This window comes from Peromyscus eremicus, chromosome 4, assembly GCF_949786415.1.
Source record: "Peromyscus eremicus chromosome 4, PerEre_H2_v1, whole genome shotgun sequence".
In the NCBI taxonomy this organism is placed as follows: Eukaryota; Metazoa; Chordata; class Mammalia; order Rodentia; family Cricetidae; genus Peromyscus; species Peromyscus eremicus.
Genome location: NC_081419.1, coordinates 78,129,780 through 78,152,037, shown reverse-complemented (window position 1 = coordinate 78,152,037; position 22,258 = coordinate 78,129,780). Strand labels below are relative to the sequence as shown.

General features: G+C 47.5%; 1 protein-coding gene across 1 annotated transcript in view; it reads right to left on the bottom strand.

The window, feature by feature from the left end:
- The window catches only part of Elf5 (E74 like ETS transcription factor 5), a 28,097-nt gene extending 8,488 nt beyond the window's left edge, over positions 1–19,609 (bottom strand). Inside the window, exons 1-4 of the mRNA XM_059259458.1 lie at positions 19,500–19,609; positions 13,193–13,317; positions 3,643–3,876; positions 1,065–1,115 (exon numbers count right to left, since the gene is read on the bottom strand). Of these exons, the coding sequence (XP_059115441.1) occupies positions 1,065–1,115; positions 3,643–3,876; positions 13,193–13,313 (406 nt within the window). The 5' untranslated portion in view covers positions 13,314–13,317; positions 19,500–19,609. The remainder of the gene's footprint in view (positions 1–1,064; positions 1,116–3,642; positions 3,877–13,192; positions 13,318–19,499) is intronic.
- Between the last annotated feature and the right edge of the window lie 2,649 nt (positions 19,610–22,258).

Here is a 22,258-nt window from a genome sequence, read left to right as displayed (position 1 = left end):
ACACCCACCCACATGCACACATAAGAACACACATACTAACATAGAGCTTAAAAATTCTAACAACTATATAACTAACCCTCATTGTCTGTCCCTTTGGATCTATCTTTCAGAAGGGCCTTGGAAAGCTCCATGTGACCTGCCTACTCTTTGCAGGTGGCTGAGCAAGACTCCATGGGGAAAGGGCCCTATCCGGGACCACACCTCTTTTCAGCTCTTGGGCCAGGGTCTTTGCACAGGACTCAATAATTAATAGTGATAATAATCATTTTTTTAAAAAATGGTAGCTCCAGGTATTAGTAGTTGATGGCTGCTGGGGGGAAGTCATTTTCCAGGGTGGCTGGCTGTAGCCACTGGTAGGTTGCCTATACTCCAGTGAATGGCACCACACCCTTGCACATGTATTGGCAATACTAACTGGAATCATGTGTTATTTTTTTTTAAAAGGAAGAAAAGGCATGAAGTTGGGAGGGGAACATGTTGGGAAGAGTAGGGGATAGATATGATCAAAATATATTGCATACATGTATGAAAGTCTCAAAAAACAAACAAAATATTTTAAAAATGGGAGCCTCCATCTGCAGAAATGAAATGAGACTAATCATTGGGATCACAGGCCACTTGAGACCTCCCCATCATCTTCTAATTATCAATTTGACCTACTGAGTGGGCTCAGGTTGTTCTGAAATACCAGCCACCATAAGGCCTCTAATGGCTGGAAGTCATTGTTATCATGACTAATGGGCACTGGCTCTATAGTATCTACACTGCAGGCACCAGAAAGGTCCTTATCAGGTACAAATGCCCCTGCTTCTTAAACTAACCACAACCCGGAAGGGTCTTGATATTTTATAGACAGAGAAATGGAGTCTTTGGGAGGACATGGAGTTATTGTCCCACAGATCCCCTTCCCCTACAGTTTTTTAACCCATTTCTCTCTACTCTTTCTCTGAGTCTTGGCTTGTTTTGCCCATCAACCTTCTAGTGTGGTTGTTAAAGCAGGATCAAACCCGAGTGGCCAGCAATAGCTTGGGCATAGCTTTGGGCAGTTTGAATGTCATACTTACAGTCTTTGATGGCGGTCTTGGTCTCTTCAGCATCGTTGAAAAAGGAATAACCTGGGAAAGAAAGGGAAAGAGATTCACAAACCATTCCATGTAGTCCAGGGAGCTGGCCAGATGAGAAAGGGGAGGTTTTGGAGGAAGGGAAGTAAATCTCCCCTCGGAGGGGTGGGTTTTGTCAGAGGGAAACTTGGACACCATCTGGCCCTTATAAAGCCATCCCGAAGCCAAATAACAACACCATTCTTTTTCAAAGGTTACCCAAGAAGAACAACCGATGCCAGAGATTCCAGAAGTTTCTGCGGATCTGCTGACTGAGCTCTAAGAGAGTGAATCCTGTCTAGGATCCAGGAAATCTGGGCTCTGCACTGAGCTGGATCACTGTTGCCTTTGAGGCTTTGCCAGTCACGGGCTCCCTGGGCTCCCTGGTTAGTCTCAGGGGAATATGAGGTTAAACACCCGCTCTACTCCCTTCCGGCCCTGGGCCTATGATTTCTGACATGGGACTGTAATCCTCAGAGATCAGAATGACTGTAGTAGCCGAAGGGAAGAGAATGATAAGAAGCTCAAAGAGTCACATAGCTCTACTTGGACGCTCAGTTCATTGGAAGACCATGTTGGTTCCTTACTCTGTAGAGTGGTGAGTTGGGCTGGAGTTTATGATCATGTTTCCAGGAAGCAGGCCAGGTCAACAGACACTTATTTCCTATCCTGGTGTCCACCATGAAGGCTACTTTCTCTTTCCTAACACAATTGGGACACTCTGGCTAAAGGGCCAACAAAAACAGGGGCAGGACTGATGAGAAATATTTCATGTCTCTCATTGTGGAAGCCGTTCTGTGAGCCCAGGCTTTCCCATGACCTCTCCCTCTGGTGACCAGTGCCTCCATACTTCCAGACCTTCAAATCTTACTGCAATATCTACTGACCCAGATAATTCCCTGGGTTCTGGAGGCCCCTCTAGTGCCTCCCCGGGTTGAGACTTCTTGTTCGATGTCCTGTTCTTGCAGAGCCCTAGACTGCAGGGTACACAAGGCACAAGCTAGATAGCTACCCAGAATGTAATTTCTGTCTAAATGGAGAAACCTCAGAATGAAAGATAGTTCTGACGGTGATTATTCCAGGGTGAGCGGTGAGTCCACTGTGTCCTGGGAAAACTGCTGGAATGTAAGCTCTGGTCACGATGCACATGGACACAGACTTTCCTGAGGAACCTTACAGGAAGGACTTCCCAATGGAGCAGGGATTAAAGATGTTTGCAACCACTCCTGGCCCTTGGGAGGTTTCTGAATGGAGTTCCAGGCTCCTCCTCCCAGGGTGGCTGGGGCACACTCAGACTTGTCCTCATTTGGGGAGTACACACCCCCAGGACAGGCTTCCACTTCTAGCTCAGGGTCACCGGTCTCTGCTTCCTTGCCCTTAGGCCCTCCAGATGGGGAGGAGCAAATGGAGGCCCCGGACTCCCAGAGCTGGAAGGTGCTCTGACCTGGAAGGTTTCTCGGCCCAAACGGGAATCTCTGCTTGGCATGCAGTGTGCCCGCCAAGGAGGGGCAGGTAGACAGCTTGGCTCCCCAGTGGCAGGGAGCTTCCTGTCTCCTGTGTCTTCCGAAGTACCTTTCCAAGATAACTGACAGCTTTTAAGATTCCTTAAAATCAAACATAGATGTGTCTGCTTTAGTGTCTCATCCCAGTGTCCCGTCCTGGTGTCCTCTCCCCTCCCCCTCCCCGCCCCCCCGGTTGTATTAATGACAGAAACAGCTGCTACTTAGTGACCTTATATGCTGTGCCAAGTAATTGTTCACTAGATCTTCCAAAGAAGCCCAGGGAGGGTCGTCTATCCTCCCAGCGGACAGACAGTCATCGGGGATGCTATGGCTTCCACGTCTAAGAGCCAGCCAGGGGTATACTAGTAACACAATGGGTCCTTCAGATTTCCCGGCTCTCATTTTGTCCTGACTGCCGGTGAAGCAGCCCTGCACACTGTCTGGCCAGAACGAAGGCACGGAGCTGCTTACATCAGCTGCTCTATCTCTAGGACCCAGAGTCAGACGTTCTCAAAGCTTTCTGGTGTGAAAAAAACAGCGCATGCTCAGAGTGTTCCCATGCTACTGGCGCCACCTTCTGGCCACTGGATCCTTGACCAAAAGGAATGTACTAAGAAAGGCAACTCTTGGACTCTAGAAATGGGAAGGGGAAAGGTCTCTTTCATTGTCTCCCTCTCTGCTTAGCCTGGAAAGAAGGAGAACGCTCTTTTTGCTCTCGAGAAAGCTCTTTTTTGCTCACTTTTCATGGTTTCAATCAGTTTCGAACATCCTTGTTTGAGGCTTTCAGCCTGGCTTTGGACTTCCTTACTCATGCTTGGGTTTTACTTTTCCTTGATACAAAACTCTACCCAACTTGCTCTCCTGGCTCTTGCTTTCCTTTTGACTAGACTCCCAGCATGGGACAGTAGAGTTTCTGGTCACTGAGCGCTTGTGACTGTGCACTGGTAACATTGGGTTATGAGACTCACGGGAGGGGAAAGCTCTCATCAGGGACCCGGTCCCAGTCTCAGGGCCTCCTCCTGAGGCTCCCTGGCACTGACCTTGGGATCGAATGTTCTGGAGGATGAAGTACAGGTACTCCCCACAGATGCCGGCTGCCTCAATGAACTCCTCCTGCGTCATGCTGCACAGCTGCAGGCCGCTGACGTTGAAGTGACAGAAGGAGATGCAGTTGGCGTCAAGTTTGTACTGATCGCAGCAGAACTGGAGCCATTCCCATACGTGGCGCTTGGTCCAGTATTCAGGGTGCACTGATGTCCAGTAGGAGTCACAGGCTGCACCAGAGCACAGAGAATTAAGGGGGGACAGTCTTTCAAGGGGCTCCAAAGAATATTCCAGTTATGTTAGCATCCTTGTCCCTTACCCAGTGGGCAGAAAAGGGCTCTAGCTCTGGCATGGAGTTGCAAGGGTCCAGGTCATCTTCTCTGCAAAGACGACCAGAGAGATAGGGTTCTGTAGGTGGTTATTGGTGCCAGAGGGAGTCCGAGGCAGGTGGGAAATTATTATATCTCTTTCTGGTGCTTAAGAGGAGCATACCCAATAGAGAAGGAAAGGAAAAATATTCTTCAGGCAACATGGAATAAGAACTTAGGAGCTCTGAAGGCCTGGGTTCAAATCCTGATTTAGCTGCTTGCCTTTTGGGGAGGGTCCATAGATATTTAGTCCTCTGAATCCACAGCTGAAAACCAGGAATAATATGTTTGACCTATAGGGTTGTTATAGTTTGGAGTTATAGAGTTGTAGAGTTTGGAGGCCAGTGCCTGAGGAATTACCCATCAACTCAATAGTTATTAGATGCCTTCTGTGTGCCGGACTCTATCTGGAACTGGTTTGAGTCTCTGTGCATTAATGGAAAGATGCCCACATTGGCTACCTGTTTGTGCATAGCCTCTGGTCATCTTTTAACAAGGGTCTTGGGCTAATTGGACATTGCCCATAGTGTGGTAGACTTTCAACCACCATAACAGATGTCTGTGGAGGAAGGAGATTATGGAGGAGTTGGCTGTACTGATGTTCCTGTGTTCCTGGTGATGATTTAAGGTTTATTCTTTCCTGTGGTCAGACTACCTACTCCTTCAAAGGATCTATGTAGATACTCAGACAGTTGTAGGAGCCATCCTGACTTGGAGGCTGGGATATCTGCAGTAGCACCCTGTCCAGGTGCTCAGCAGTCTTGTCTCAATGTTTTCAGCAGAAACAGATAGAATGGCAGATATCAGAATAGACAAGGGGAGGTACCAGACACTTAGACTTTTAATGGCTGTAGACAGCTAGTTGTACAGGCTAGGCAAACCCTTTACCACTGAGCTACACCCCCAGATCTGATGTAAATAATTCTTGTAATCACCATAGCATCTATCCATTTACTCACCTATCAATCCACGGCCCATTCATCAATCCACCCACCAACCCACCCCCCTGCTGTCCATCCATCTAATAACTGAGAACTTCACTTTCCCTGTTCATGAACTGGAGACAACTATAGCACACAGGGTTGTTCCCTACATCATAGGGCTGTTCCACAGATTAAATGGGCTCACATATGTTCTAACGCTGTTATTAATGCTGTGGCTGTCCACCGACTTTGTGTGATGCCACAAATCGCATGGTAGGAATTCGTGGTGGACAGACACGTTTAGCCCTTGTCCCCTGAGAGATGAGGAACTCAAGGATTACGGGAGACTCATTTTCCTTAGATCCAACTGCCAGCGGGTAGTGAAGCTGGGATGTGAGCTGCAGTCTACATGCCTCGCTCTTCTCATCCCCCTGTAGTTGTCCTGGGAGGATCAGCACAGAAAGGAGATGGTGCATGAAGAGAGAGGTAGGCAGAGATCTGGAGAGAATGAGAGGAAAGTCAGCAGAGCATGGCTGTGGTGACTGGCTCAGGCCGTGAGGATAGTGGAAAGTGACATCCTGCAGTGATACTCCACAGCAACTGGCATTGTTGGCGTTGCTCTCCTGCCTCTAAAGCCTCGCACTCCCAGCCTCTGTGCCTCGATGAGCCCAGCTAGAAGACAGCTCTACCTGCTGGGGTCCACCTCTTGTTCATTACTTTTGAGGTGCCTAGTCCTGGAGGGGAATTTTCTGGTTTCTCAAATTCCCCCAGTGATCCTACCTCATAGGTGTGACAGGGCATCTTCTATCTTTCATACAGATAGAAGCTGAGTTTCCCTCTAAAATGCAGACCCCTTCTAGAAATCTCTTTTCCCACTGTTGAGCCTCTTGGTAAGCCCACATCCTAGACTTATTTTATTTTAAAATTTTAACCAGTTTTTTTTTTTTTCTTTTTTTCCTTCTGGGGCTGGAAATTGAGCCCAGGGCCTCGTACATGTGTAGCAAGTGATCTATTCAAATCCCCAGGCCTTTAACCAGAATTTTACATTCACATACGTAAAGAGTCTGTATTTCGGCAGGCTGGTGGGTGCTGGTGCTATAGCCTTTGCCCCATACATCAAGGGGATGGTTTGACCCAACTACCCTTTCCTTCACCCCCCAGTGCTGGCTGGAGCTAGCTGATCAGGCTCATGGCTGGTTCCTGGCAGAGGGCAGGGTCTCCTGAGAAAACAGACGCTTCCTGTGTTCTGTCTGTGCCTTTTCATCTACTGATTTCTGGCTTGAGTAAACCTAAGCGGCCTTTAGACGTTCCTGGTATTCTGATGAGAGATGTTTATGATCCTTGACATTCTTTGGCTGCTGGTCCTGCACTGGGCCCTGACTGAGATGCTATCGGTGCACTGCTGTGTAGCACACAGCACGTTTCTCTTCATGGAAAGGTTTTGCTGTGTCTCTGTTCCCTTCCCCTCTCCATTTCCACTGCAGGCTTATTTTGTTTGGCTTCTGAAGGAAGCCTACGTTGTTTCTGGAAGCCAAGAGAGCCTTCAGAATCCAGAGAAGTGGGAGGTGGGAGGTCAGTCCCGACATCAGGAAGGTGTTGCTGGCCTGGTGCCCCGCTCTCAGCTCCTTGGTGGAGCTCACTTACAGAGCTGTCTTTGTGTGCAGCAGGGGCCTGGGGCCCAGCTACATGGTGGCTGGCTTTCCTGTCTGCAAAAGCCCTTCCCACAGTCTCCAGAGCTGGGAAGAAACGGCTGTTCTCAGTGACGTGGAGGTAAGGCTAGGGGAGCCAGCATCCACAGAGACATTTTGGTGGTGGAGTGATTCCATGGTCTCAGCCTTAGGATGAGGTGGAGGCTTCAGTGGCGCCACTGAGGAAGGGAGGAATCCTGCCCCAAGGCCTCTATTACCTGCTGCTCTGTCACTCCCTGCTCTCTGCCTGAAGGTGCCTTTCCCCATTCTGCTGACTCCTGAGTGGTTCCTGCTCTCCCTAAGCCACAACTGCTCACTTACTCTCTCAAAGACTCTTCCCCGTCAGGTGCCCTTCTCAGAAGGTTCCAGAAGGATTTGCAGCACCTGCCTCCCCAGATATTGAGCTCTGTTCACCCTGAATCAAGAGTGCTAAGGGCCTCTTCCCATCCCCCGCCCCCAACCCCACAGGTCCTCAGTTAGTGTTACCAGATCACAGTGATTATGATCTTTACCTTAAGGTAAGGAAACAGGTTCTGGGAGGTTACATGGTTCTCCCGCCAGGGTCACAGCGGCCATTAGTAAGGTAGTTAGGCACCATGTGGACATTTTGCATCATGCCACATTTCCTGGTCCTAGAGGACCAAACTGGCGCACATATCAAAAACAAGATTTGGATGAAGGCAGGCAGGCAGGCAGATGGATGCATATTCACCATACTATTATAAGTCAGTAAGTCTGTCCTCTATCTATCTATCTATCTATCTATCTATCTATCTATCTATCTATCTATCTATCTATCTATCTACCTATCTATCCATCTATCTATCATCTATGTATCATTATCTATCTATCTGTCTGTCTGTCTATCTATCTATCTATCTATCTATCTATCTATCTATCTATCTATCTATCCATCTATCTATCTAAAACTTAGGTCTGAAAAATCAGGAAGTAGATGGAGAGGTAACAATACCAGTGCCTCCAATCCTAGGAAATGACAAGAAAATGAGTCTTCTAGTGTTTGGAAGAAATGAACTTAGGGCAAATCAAAGAAGGGACTATTTATATAAGACTATATTCTCTTCCTGGGTCACATTGTCTGGAAAGGTACAGTGTTTTCCTTAACATGCCTCTCATTTACAAAACCCACTGACCTCTTTGGGGCAGCTGTGCTGTGAGGCCTATTTGCCTAGGTTATAGTTGAGGCCAGCCAATATCCTGTGCCCAGAAAGCTTGATGGAGAAGTCCAGAGGCCACTATTAAGCAGCAGGCTTTGCCAGCAGCTCCTTTGAAGTCTGAAGTGGGTCAGGGCACTTGAGGGTCAGCTGCCTTGGGAAGAAAAACTGAGGAGCCTGAGAGATCTGTCACTGGTTCCAGGGGACTTCTCTCAAACGAAGCTATCAAGTTGGATGTGTTTAACTTCACTGGGACTTCAGCTTTCCCAGCTGGCTGCTTTGCTCCAAGGCCCTCAGGGTAGGGAGGTGGCACCCATGCCTGAAGTAGTGCCAGGTAGGGACATGGAGATTAGAAAGTTCATACCAAAGTGGACAGAGCAGGCCTATGTTCACTCTCAGAGTCAGGAACAACTAGAACCAAGCAAATGCAGTCCCAGGTGAGGGGGAGACAGACAGTCTCCTTTAGAGGAGGCCCGGGTTAGACAACTTGGGACCGTAATTAGAATGATTTATTGGCACAGGGCGTTGGGAAAGTTTTTCGCCCAAGGCAACACTGCGGAGAGGTGGAGAGTGAACTGGGTAGTGGAGGGCACAGTCAATTGCTGCTTTGTCACAGAAAGGAAGGACTTTATGAGGGAGGGAAGTCCTGTGGTGATAAATGGCTTCTTCCAGGTTTCCTCTCAGAGCTGGGCTGGCCCCATCCTTTAACCTCTCTTGGCTTTCATCCTAGCCTTGGCATGACTTAGACCATGAGCAGTGGAAGAAACTGGATGGAGAAAAGAGGAGGGCTGGCTGGGTGTCTGCAAAGAGCCATGACCTTGAGAGTCAGGGAGAGGCTGAGAGAGCCAGGCCTGAGCCGTGCGGAGGGCGGCTTCTCTGAAAGCCTCGAAGGGTAGACAGACCAGAGGTAGCCAGTAGTGACGTCTCTGAGATGCGACTTCTGCTACAGGACTCAACTTAGACTTTTGAATGATTTTGTGTGTGTTCTTTGATTTGTTTGTTTGTTTGGTTGGTTGGTTTTCCGAGACAGGGTTTCTCTGTGTAGCTTTGCACCTTTCCTGGAACTCGCTTTGCCGCCGCCGCCGCCGCCGCCGCTGCCGCCGCCGCCGCCACCACCACCACCACCACCACCACCACCACCACCACCACCACCACCTGGAGTGTTCTTTGATTTTGATTTAGAAGTTTTTAGGCCTGTACCCTGGATGTGCTCTTCAACTTCTGTATCCAGCACATGACTCTTACTTAGAAAAGCCGGTGTAATTTAAATGCTTTCCCTTTTGAGTTTAACACTTAAGATTTTTTTTTTTTGCACTATTCTTTTTTTTTTTTAAATTGATTTTTTTTTTTTTTTTTTTTGGTTTTTCGAGACAGGGTTTCTCTGTGTTACTTTGCGCCTTTCCTGGAACTCACTTGGTAGCCTAGGCTGGCCTCGAACTCACAGAGATCCGCCTGGCTCTGCCTCCCGAGTGCTGAGATTAAAGGCGTGCGCCACCACTGCCCGGCTTGCACTATTCTTTTAAAAAGCTTTTCTTGAAATTGGATCATCAGAGCTGTTATATTTCTTTTTTTCTTCCTTTTAGAGACAGGGTCTCACGGAGATCAACCAGCCTCTGCCTCCCCAGTGCTGGGATTAAAGGCGTGCGCCATCACACTTGGCCCAACAGCTCTCGAATCTCCGAGGGCTCTTAGGCACTAGTCACCCTGCTAAAGGCTGATTTTCACGTTATCTTCAATACGTTCTATGGGGTCTTAGATCACAGCACCCATTTTACAAACAGAGAAAGGAAGGCCCCAGGAGACAGCCCTTTTTAAAGTCACACAATGGGTAAGGGACAGAGCTAGAATTGGGTGATATGGGCGCCATCCTGCTCCTGCAGCTGAACCTGGATAACAGCTATGCAGAATGAAAATGGAAGAATCTGCCTGAGGGTGGGGGTGCAGAGGGGAGAGGCAGCTTCTAGTCTTCCCCACCACCACCCAGGCTCTGTATGGTAGACTTGAGGGGCCTCTTGACTTTCTTCCCTAGGGCTTCCCCAGGCTAGAAAGCTCCTCTGTGGAAAGAGTATAAGCCAAATTCCAAAGTGAAGGAGGTGCCGCATATTGGCATGGCCATTTTGAAGGTCAGGGAAGAGGTGTGTGGGGAGGAGGATATCTAGGGTGGAACTCCAGGAAGTGGGGGTGAGGCCAGAGCTTTTTAGAAGGTAGACTATTAGAACTTAATTGGACTTGTAATCTTTTAAAAATATATGCATGTGAAACCTGCTATGGTGGCCTGTACTTATAATCCCGGTACTGAGGTAGCCAGTGGAGTTGGAGACCAGCCTGTCCTGTTCTAGGACAGCCAGCACTACATAGTGATATCCTGTCTCCAAAAAGCACAGTGGCCCAGACCTTTAATCCACAGTGGCCCACACCTTTAATCTCAGCACTCAGGAGGGCAGAGGCAGGCAGATCTTTGTGAGTTTGAGGCCAGGATGCTCTGCAGAGTGAGTTCCAGGATAGAAAAGGCTACACAGAGAAACCTTGTCTTGAAAGACTAAAAACAAAAACAAAACAACAATAAAAACCCGTGTGTGTGTGTGTGTGTGTGTGTGTGTGTGTGTGTGTGTGTGTGTGTGGTGTGTGTGTGTGTGTGTGTGTGTGTGTGTGTGTGTGTCTTTTATATAATATATGTGCATATGGAGTACAGAGTATCAATAAATTGTCTAATACTGACAATTTTCTATTTTGAAAAAGCTGAAGCCAAGGCCAAGACGAATTAATGAAGTTGGAGAGTATTTTGCAATCTGTGACTGTGCCCTTTCCAGCCTTTAGTGCAGTCAACCAAAAGTCCTGCTTCAAAGAGCCGGGCCAAATCCCTTGTGATAAGTGCATTGAGGACACAGGCTCTCTGCTGAAGTCGTTTGCTAAGTCCAAACACAGCCGGCTTTCCTCAGCAGGCTGGACACTGTGCCTCCCCCTCTCCTAGACATCACTTGTCTACGGGTGCATCTCCTCCTTCTCACTTCCTTTGCCTTGGGTCTCAAGTCCAGACTGGGAGGGTTACTACTGAGATCCGGGCCGGAGGATGGAGAGAGGAAGGCGATGGCTGTTTTCTAGCTGTTAGGAGTTGTGAGGTGGTCCTGCATGGGATGAGCATCTAACAAGTGCCGGGCAGGTGTCTAAACACCCGATAACAGGATGAACTCTCATTTCACACGCTCAGCTTTAGGGAGGGGGTACTATTCTGGTGAAGGAAAATGTGTCAAAATGCTTGATGTCATATGGCTGACAAGTGGCAATGTCTAAATTCAAGATGGAGATCTGTGGGCAGCAAGGAGACATGCTTGAGGAAGCAGTGGCCAGGGCATGCTGACTACCCCCAATCAGCTCCTGGGGGGTAGGCTTTCATAGAAACTCAGACTCACATGTCACTTCTCTGACAATGTTCTTCTTGGAAAAGAAAAGAGGCTATTTTATTTTCACTGGCCTCATATCTTGATGGAGATTTCAAATGTTTTATATGGTAGTGAGAGAAGTTTATGTTTCTGATGTCTCCTGATGGGGATTCAGAGACACTTCTGGAAGAATCTTAGCAATGACATTGTCTCACCTTTCATCACACCAATGGAAATGCCAAGGGGAAGACTACCCCCACGAATCCAAGAGTATAGAGAATTAAATTACATGGTCAGTTCCCTTGGTGATACCTTCTGTTAATGGAATATATAAATTTGGTTTTTCAAGACAGAGTTTCTCTGTGTAGCACAAGCTGCCCTGTAACTCACCCTGTAGGCTAGTCTCAGACTCACAGATCTACCTGCCTCTGCCTCCTGAGTGCTGGGATTAAAGGTGTGCACCACCACGCCCTGGGTATTTTTAACCCTTTTAAAGTGTACAGTTCAGTGACTTGAAGTATGTTCACATTGTTATGCAAATATTAGCACAACCATCAGCTCTAGAACTTTCTCTTTACCCCCAGCTAGAAGTAGTCCTGAGTTTTGTTGGTGCCAGCCTCTACCACCATCATCATCCTCATCATAGAGGAGACTGGAGCATGAGAGGCTAAACTGGAGTGAACAGTATCAAGGCTACTTTTCACTTAAAGGTCACATGGAACCCGGTCTACACTCCGGTCAAGTACAGAAGCTACTGCTCCTGTCATCAGGGCATCCTGTAGGCACAGTGCTGAGACCATCTCCCACTGTCACCCAAATGTCACCAAATCCTGGAGAACAGGCACCAACAGCATGAAAGAACGAAGACCCTAACGCCTTCATTTTCTTCTTTTCCCGTTAACCTCTTACCCAAACTTTGGAGGAAAGGAGGTGAATTACATCGTTCACCATTTCGAGGGAATCCAGATACTTCTTGGGATCAAAGGAGAATTGTACTATGTACTCAAATGAGTCAAGTCCAAAGGCTGTGATCTTTCAACATTGTGACATGGAATTATCATCTGCAAAGTTCACTTTGAGAACTGTGCTACTGACTTACAAAAAATATGAGAAGAAATATCTCATAATGTTTTATGACAGCGTATGATTTTTGTATTGGGCCCCATTTACAGCTATCCTTCAGTGCATGTGGACTATACAGACCATGGGTTGGATAAACCTGATAGATCTTTCAGCTGAGAGTGAGAGATTTTATGTGTGCATGAGTGCGTGGCAGGGTGTTGGGGGGCAGGAGTATGTGTGTACATTACTGAGTGATTTAGGAATCACTTCCATTCTGGGTGTGCAGCCCTGGCCTCTAGCTCTCACTAAAGGCAGGGGCTTCCTTGTGGCGGTGGCGGTGACAGTGTGGACGCCTCCTGATCTCTCCCTACCTCTGGACACTAGGCTCAGCCCTGACCAGGCTGGCGTGCTCAGGGTTAAGTCTCCACGAGGACTGACAGCCTCATTGGTGTTTGCATCACCTGTGGGGTGTGTGCCTGCCCTGCCATCAGCCAGCTGGGGTTGCTGGCATGTGCAGTCACCCAAGCACTTACTCAGGCATGGAGGCCTCAGAGGGTTTCTGGGGCAAAGCTCAGCTGGCCTCCCTCTGCAATGAGATTTACATAGGGTCTCCAGCTTCCTTCTTAGGTACAGAAAACTGAGCTGGGGGTTGGGAGGGAGAAGGAGAGTGAGAGGAGGGTGAAGAGGAGGCCTTAGGACTGGCAGGGGACTCAGGTTTACTGCACATGACTTTGAGGCAGGCTGCACAGTTTACACAGAAGTAGGAAGAAGTAGGAGTGAGGGTTCTAGTCCTTTTCTTCCCATACAATGCTGCCGTACTTCCTTCCCTGTGGCTTCCCACCAGCATCTGCCCTGAACACTGGCATTTCTAGGCTGCCCTGGACCAGTCCATCCTGCCTGAGCCCAGTCCCACTTCCCTTGAATGGGAACCCCCAGATGGACGGACGTACCTGTCTGATGTTCAAAGGCAGGGTAATATTCTTCATTGCTGAACAAATCGGTCCAAGACATCAGGGGGTCACAGAAGGATGTGTTGGGCAGAAAGGTGCTATGGGTTACGGAGTCCAACATCACCCTGGAATATCAGAGAGGCCGTGAGGATGCGTGGAACATGGGCTTCCACAAGCCACATAGTGTGGAAACTCCCAATAGAATGGCCCTTAGCTTTTGACAAGGGCAGCAGCCAGGCACTCCCATGAAGTGTTTTCCACAGACAGTGTTTTTTGATCCTCACCACATCCTGCCTCTCCCCATTGCACCTATGAGAAAACTGAGCCAAAGGAGTTGAGACAGTTGCCCAAGTAATATAACAAGAAGTTGCAGAACTGGGATATGAGGATAGAGACTCATATTGTGCAATCCTGCCTCTTTAGTGACTTTTTCTCTTTGCTCATGCCTGACCACCCCCTCTCTCTATATATAAATAAAATATTTATATATAGCATATAAAATACATATTTTATATAATATATAAAAGTGCACTTTGGAAAATGGGTCAAGCATTGCCTTGTGTGATTCTATCTAACATGCTGAAATTAGAGAGCTCTGAAAATTTTTGTGTGTTAGCATGTGCATGAGTTTGCCACAATCTTATTTCCCAGCAAAAGAGTCCTGAACTGATGTCGGAAAGTTTTTATGCACTAGCTATGTGCGTGGTATCACACTATGTTATAGCTGTAGTTAATTTATTCCAGTCAGCGAATATTTACATGATACCCTACAGCAATATTAATGTGCTGGAGCAATCCTGGATCCTCCTAGGAGCTCTGTTTCTACAGGATGTATACCATATCCCATTCCTGACACTGGGGAGTTCTGAATACTCCAGTCCACTCCGCTTCAGGTGTGTGGAGAGTACTGTGCTTAAGTCCTCTAGAACTTTCCTCAGAGCAACCACTCTGATGGGTTCTGGGAAAAGTTCTGTTTTGTGGAGGAAGGATGGGGGCTCTGAGATTCTAGGTAGAAGTACAAGCTACCTCAGCTCACAGGAGATGGAATTTGAGAGGCAGCTCGGGTGGGCCTGCTTGGGAAGTCCCTGGTCTTACCTGCAGCTGCTGCTTTCTGAGCACTTGACGGCACTTGAAGGGGAGCTCACGCAAAGGTGTCGGGCTGAGGCTGGACAGAAGATTGTGTTCCTGCCCTGCCACCTCACCTTGGCTGCTTCCCATAGGGCCAAACGCTACCTCTGCTGTGTTCTGTATCTCCACAATGTGTGTGTGTGTGTGTGTGTGTGTGTGTGTGTGTGTGTGTGTGTGTGTATTTGGAAGGTTTTTTTTTTAAACTTAACTTTGTTTTCTTTAATTCTTGAAATATAATTAATGAGATAAGCTGGTTCAAACTCTATTCGCAGGGAGGACACATAACTCAAAATCACAGTACTGACAGAGGCCAGGGCAAAAGTGAGATGCCAGGTCCAGGACATCATAAGATAGAATCAGAATGTATGAATGCTTCTCCATCATTTAGTCCAGTGTCCTTCAAGCTGCATCATTTTACCTGTCCCCGTGATAATTGTACTGAATCCACTTGCTTCTCTGAACACAATGAATTAAAATTTTGAACAACCATCTTTTTTTCTTTAAAGTAAATGTGTCTTTAAAGGGAAAACTTCATATCATTACTATAAAGGGAAAGCTAGTATTCTTTAATATACACAAAAATGAATGTATAACCTCAAAAAGAATGGCTCATTCATGTACCACCTAAATCAGCAGTTAGCTATCTGCAACCTGAAGCCAATCCAGCCCACATCTCCTTTCTTTATTTATCCTGAAGCTAGAAATCCTTTTAGATTTTGAAATACATGTTTACTTAGCATTCTTGATTTTTGTCTTTTGGCCAGCGAATCATAAAATATTTACTACCCGGCCCTTTGAGGCATTTGCCAACCTCTGGGCAGAATTACCTCCTGCTTCCCCAGGCCTGTAGTACCAGGGATGGAAAACACACTCCACCATTTGCTAGGGAAGGAAGTGGAGAGCCAGGGAATCTGTGTCACTTGCTCAAGGTCACACAGCCAATGGACAGCAGAATTAAGCTTGAGGGAGGCCCTAACTTTGCCATGAGCTCTGTTAGCTTCCCTATCTAAAGGCGCAGTTTCTTCCCAGGCACATTTATATGATGATTACTAAGAGTCACAGGGGTCTTTTGAGATGCTCACAAATCTACCATCATGATTACCATTCAGTGTGCAGAACTGTATGCTGATAAATAAAAGCAAGAGTTTGGGTTCTTCATCTCGGGTATCCTCTCTGGGCCAGCCCCAGTATATTCCCTAGGTCCCAACCTTTTCTTGATTCCTGGACAGGATTAACGGGATTAACTGCCCAGCAGTTGTCACAACCACGGATCTCAGCTGGGAGCTGACGATCAGAAGCCAAGGCTTCCTGGGTTTGGGCTCTGATTTTCCCATGGATTGGCCAGCTTTCTATCTTGAGTCTGTACCAGGTGGGGGTGGGGGTGGGGTGCCAGGGAGCAGGATTAAGGCTGAACACCACACTTAATCTGAACTCAACTTCTGGGAAATCTTGTAAGTGTGAGCAAAGGATACAAAGAACCTCACCCTTTTTGGGCAGGACACTCGGAACACTTCTGACACGACCTTAACTGAATTTGGAGAGGTGGGCCCCAAATGGAAGACAACAGAACACAGTCTCCAGATCTTCAAAGTCGATGGGGCATCCTCCAAAGATTAAACCCGACCTTGACTTTGCCCTTCTTCACCCACACCTGACATATGGAGGGCATTTAGTATTTCACAAGAAAGTCATTTAGTAAATTGAACTGGATCTTACAAAGCTCAGGACTGTTTTTGATCAGTGGGGTGTTTACCCTCTTTCAGGATTTCGCCGCCCCCTGCACACCAGCCCACCCCCTCGATCTCTAATCTCTTCAGGGCTGCACACAATGACAGATTTGGTTCCCTTGGATAATTCCTTCTATGGCAAATTATACCCATTAGGTTTGTTTAGAGGGCTTAGCTGGTATATACCATGCTGTTTTCCTTCCACAGTTATTTCTTGCTTCTTTGGTGGTGATGGCGGGGTCTTTTATGAAAGCCATGAACATTTCTTTCCTTCTTTCTTATTTTGCTATTGTCATAAGAGGAGGCGTTATTAAGTCTAAGCTCACCACAAAAGGCCATGGCTACTTAGCCAGCATGCACTAGGTGTGCAAGTTCAGGAATAAAGGCTGCTTTGTGTTCAGCAGAACCTTTTCTTTAGGCCTTGGAAGGTGCTTGCAGTAATTGGACATTTTGACTGTTTCTTCAGTGTAGGTGGATCACCAATGTGGTACCCTCTTCTCAGTGAGGATTCTGGACCAGCCATATGTAAGACCGGGTCTGGTTTTGTCCAGCCACATTCTCAATAGGTATGGGGGTGAAGAAGGGCTCTGAGGGGAGGTGGTAAGGAAAATAAGGTGGGAAAGGACTGGGTTAGAGAGGCCTAGCATTGTGCAAGACGAAAAGGGGACACTAGAAGGTTCCTGGGCCCGCTGGTCTACCCACACTCTGGCTTGTCATTTTAAAGATCCCTGAACTTGGAGTCATGATCCTGCCTTTTGCACCTCTCTAGGACCTTAGTTATTCATCTATGACAGGAGGACACTAATGGATGGACTCAAGGCAAACCCTGGCTCTGTGGTTTTCTTCAGGTTCCCACTTGATCAGCCGGACACTTCCAAGCCTGTACACACATACATACACACGCACAGCCACATTAGTAACATTTGCACTTCGGACAAGTGAAGTCTCCAAATAAGCAAAATACAACTAGTACTGACACAGAGTAACCTGTAGCCCCAGAAAGCCGTCTGGTTCCCCCTTCCTCCTTCCCTCTTATGCTCAGCTGAACAACGCGGCCAGATACCTTAGATGTCCTGGACCCTCACGCCCTGACTTTCAAACAGCAGATGGAAGCAATTTCTCCTACATTAGTTACCGCTCTGGCTGCCTCATAAGTAGGAAAAGATTGGTATGATCAACCCCAAGATGGTGAAGTCAGGCGAGCTCTCTCCTACTGTTAAGAAGGCTGATTGTAGGTACCTTTGGAGTGAGTCAGGGATGACCTGGAGCTGAGAGCCTCCAGAGACTTCCTGTCCCCTTCTGGAGCAAGCTCATACACCATGCACACACACACACACACACGCACACAGGGTCCCACCCAGCAAAAGAGCCAGGCTCATGGGCTTCCGTCCTACTTACAAACTCATCGGAGAAAGAACAGGTACAGTGCCCATGGCCTCAACCACCAGAGAGAAGTGAGGGTGTAAACCACCCAACCTTGGCCAATATGCCAGAAGAGGAAAATTCCTCCTTGACCCTGGCCAGGATCATCAAGTTCATTTTGGACATGCGACCAAAAACCTACCTAATTAAGCATCTACACTTTGACTGTGTCTCTCCTTTCCCTTTTTTTTCTCCCCTCCCCATCTCTGATGCGTGGACTTGCTCTGCAGATCAGGCTAGTCTCAAACTTGAGGCAGTCCTCCTGCTTCTACCTCCTGAACGTCCGGGTACAGGCATCGACTATTTCTTTGTCAAAACATCTTGGAACAAAGCCACACCAGTTCAAAAGCAGGGAAAGGACTGAGAAAGGCTGTCCACAGTTCTACCATCTGGGCAGTGCCACTGAGTAGAGAAATGCTTTTTCTCCTCTAAAGCTCCAGGACACCTGACTGTCCACCGAGTCCAGAACCCTACAGACAAGGAACGTCAACTTTCCACCCTTTGGGGCTCTTTAAGCAGGGCAGGATACAGAGGGCTCAATGAGGGTATTTCAACACTTGCAATAAAGGAAGGCTTGTGGGTTGGGTACTTGAGTATTTGTTCTGGAAGGAACCACAGCGTTGTGGGAACCAACTTGTTGACGGCTTATCGAGCAAGTCTTCATTTTTTCTTTAGCTTACTTAGGACTTCATTTGTTTGTTTTTAGCTGTTTTTCTGGAGGCTCATAGAAGGAAGCTGTGGGTTTTGATGCAAGGATCACAAGTTTTAGGTTAAAGACACAAGGAATAAATATTGCTTGTGTTGTTCACGAAGCAAGAGATGTGGGGTACAGTTCCTAACTACTTAGCCCGCTGCAATTTCTGACTTTCTTGCCTGCATGCTAAAAGTTTTGATTTTTTTTTTTCATTCTGGTCTGCTATTTAAGTACTCATGACCATCTCTGATAACCCACTTCCTCATTCTTAAAATGGACATTTTTCACACGCAATCCTCCGAATGTCCTGAGGATTTAATAAAACCGGTTAACATAGATAGAGTAGCTAAAAAGTTTCACTCTGGAGACTTTTGAGAAGTGGAGGCAACCAGACTGTAAAAGCTGTTCTCCCAAATATGTTGAATCACCGGAAAAAAAAAAAAACAAAACTTGCAGAGATCACAAAATCAGAAGAATTAAACTTTCATGTGGATGGGCAATCAAAAGCCTGGGTCTGAGACTTTGGACTACAACACAAAGCTATCTCCATAAATTATCGGGCCTTCTCATGCCTCAGTAGTCTCTTCTGTAAAATAGAGACGAAGTTCTTAATGTTCTAGGATACCGTTTCTGTCTTAGGAAATTCTCAGCACCTTAACGCAGATGCGGGAGAGCATGTGGTTTCCAATTTCTGCCAGTAGGGGGCGAATGCACATGAACCCAGCACGCACGCAGAGACTGATAAGGTTTGAGAATACAGTGGAAAAAAACCCTAGCCACTGTTTTTCTGGAAGCATTCTGTTCTAAAGGGCCGTGAGAGTGCCAAATGGGATTCTTTTAAACGATTTTGTACAAACTCCTAAAAAATGCCCCCCCCCAAACTGTAATAATACCATTCTCTGCATCAGGAGGGGAAGCATGGTGAGCAGCAGTCCTCCCCTCCCGGTGGGGGGGGGGGGAGGGCGATCTGAGGGTGAGGTCAGAGTTGGGGGAGGTGGTGGGTTTTCCTTGAGCTGGCTATCTGTACAGAATCCGGCTTCCCTCCTAATGGCAGTTGAAGGAGGAGCAGAGATTTGAGCTGCCTCTGCTCTAGTGGATCCAGGGGAAGTGGGGGACGCTGAAGAGGGTGAGTGGCCACTTTGCCCGAGGAGACACAAATCTCTCCGGCAAGCAGTCAAGGCTGAGTCAAACACCCCCGGAGAAGGCACTCGACTGCCTCATGGAGGGGCTGGTGTGGGAGCTGGAGATAAGAGACTCAGTCCCAGGCCCCAGCTGAGACTCTGAGCCCCCGACACCCCTTTCAATTCATTCAAAAGAGCAAAGAAAAGCTGCTTACGTGAAGACAAGTGGCGGCTAGGTCCAGACAGAAGGCTTTCAAGGCAAGAGAAGGCAGGCGTGCTCCCAACACCAGCGGACGGCAGAAATAAAGGCACCTGTAGCCTTGTGATATAAGTGACACCTACAGACAGGTCCGTTTGGTTTTTCAGGTTTATGCACAGCCCCTTTGATGACGGTGACATACGGTGTGACACGGCTCCTTAGTGGTGGTGGTGGGGGGGTGGTTCTCACATGCAGAAAGTTTACCTTTCTCTTGCTTTTGTGCCCAGCTCCCACCGCCCACTACCCAGTGAGGGGACCCAGGCAACAAACAGAATTCCTGCCCCTGGGAGATACATGTGGGGTGCTTGCCCGGGGCCTGGTGTCTGTCCGTTGTAGCCTTCTCCGGGGCTAACCAAGTCCTGAACCTTTGTGTATGGTGTTCCTCCCTTTCTGTGTGTGTGAGGAAAGAAGAGCAGTGTGGGGTAAAGAATAAAGCTGCTGCAGGGATCCAATTCTGCGCCCATCATTTTCCGGCTGTGTTACTGTGAATAAGTTAATGAGCGTCTCCGGGATTCATCAGATTAATACAATAATGGAAGCCGTTCCTTGTCGCTGCTGGGAAGGCCGTCCTTGGGAATGCCGGCAAATCATCCGAAAGCCTGTCCCTAGGTGCCAATTGTTTCCTTTATAAAGCACGTTAGTCGGGATTTCCCTTCCTTCTACTGATCCTGGTGGTGACCTTCCAACCAGGGGGCTTGGGGACAGCCAGTGGGCAGCACCATTGCTGCCCTTTCACGCTAAGCACCCAGAGGCATCACGTTTGAACACAGGAGCCAGCTGACGGGTTTCTCCTTTTCCCAGTCTCCTCTGCTTTACAGATGGAGGTACGAAGGGACCTTGCAGCTCTGTCAGGTGTCCGGACCCACACACCAGGAAGGGCTCTTGACTGCTTGCAAACACCCAGTTGTCTCACTGAGAACCTCTCACTTTTTTAGGACATCTCTCTAGTCTAAATGGTGACATATGAGGTCCTCAGGGAGGAGTATCTGTACCCTTCTATCATGCGTACCATTCTTCCCTCAATCTCAGGCAGCCGAGAGGCCAACGTGCCCAAACTGCAGACTCGGGGCTTGAAGGTGAAAGCGGGGACTGGTTGGTTAGGTTTTCTTGGGAACACTGGGCATGGGCACAAGCACTCAAATCCAAACACATGAACGGTGTGAAGAAACAAAAGGCAGTTCATGTGAGAAGTCATGTGTCATCGTGGAAAAATCGTTGGAGAAAGATAGTGGACTGCTGAGGACGGACTTAGCTGTGTGACCTTAGACAAGACAGCCAGCTTTTCCAGTCCCAATTCTCCCAACAGTAATAGGAGAAAATAGGATTAAGATAGTTATTTAAAAAATCATTTTGCTGGGTATGGCAGTGCCTTTAATCCCAGCACTCAGGAGGCAGAAGCTGATGGATGTCTGTGAGTTTGAGTCCAGGCTGGTCTACAGAGTGAGTTTTAGGAGAGCCAGGACTACACACTCAGTGAAACCCTGTCTCAAAAAGGGTTTTAATTTCTTTATGTTTGGGTGTGTGTGTGTGTGAGTGCGTGCGCGTGCAGACCAGTGGTCAACACTGAGTGTCTTTCTCAATCACCTGCAATCTTATTTTATTTTACTATTTTAAAAATTTATTTTTATTTTCTGTGTACGAATGTTTTGCCTGCCTACATGTATGTATGTGTTACTGAATGTGTGCCCGCTACTTGCAGAAGCCAGAAGAAGGTGTCAGGTCTCTTGGAACAGAACTGGAGTTACAGATATTGTGAGCTGCCATGTGGGCGCTGGGAATCTGACCCAGGCCCTTTGCAAGAGCAGCAAACGCTCTGAACTTTGAGCCATCTCTCTCCAGGTTACTTTGGAGACAGTCGATCACTGAACCTGGACCTCACGGACTCAGCCGCACTCGCTGGGTGGAAAGCTCCCAGGATCTCCCTGTCTCTGCTCCCCCAGCGCTGGGATTGAGGCATGTCCTGCTGCACCTGGCTCTTTTTAAAGTATGGGTTCTAGAGATCCACTGAACTCAAGTTCTCATGCTTGGGAGGCAAGTATTTTATCCACAGAGCCATCTCCCTAGCCCCTAGGGCAGGAGTTTAGAAACTGTCCGGTTTGAAGGGCGGGAGCATGGGAGAGAGAGTGTTGGCTTAGGATTCAAGAAGAGTCTCAAAGATTTTCTCTAAATCTGGGTAAGATTTCGTTTGAACAAAAGAATCTGCGTGTGAACAGAATTCACAAATAGCTGAGTCCAGATGCCCCTGGGGATTCCTTCAAGTTTTAACATTGGCGAATTGTCCTGTTTAAGCCCGGTTTCTGGGGACTCCTATAATTGTCTATGCTATTTTCTCTCATGCTAAGTTTTGTCCCATTTTGTTCCTGGTTTCTGAGCCACACATATACAGCCTTCCTGAGGAAGGGTTTTCAAACAAAATATGCTATTTTGTTATTGTTTTTAGAAAAGAACCTTTTGGGGAAATTTGCACTTTTTTTCCCTACCAGCTCAGTTGTTTGAGAGTGGAAAGTAACCTAGCAGCAGATGTGTATGATATTAACCCGGGTGTGTCCCATGGTCCTGGGTGTATAATGTAGCATCTCTGGGTGACTGTGTGGGAAATTCAGGCTTCTGGATCAGTAGATAAAAGGGAAGATTAATGTAAACAAAAACAGAGAAACTACACTCTAATTAAGTAAAGTATTATATAAGTATTAATTTGATTAGAATGGATAGTTG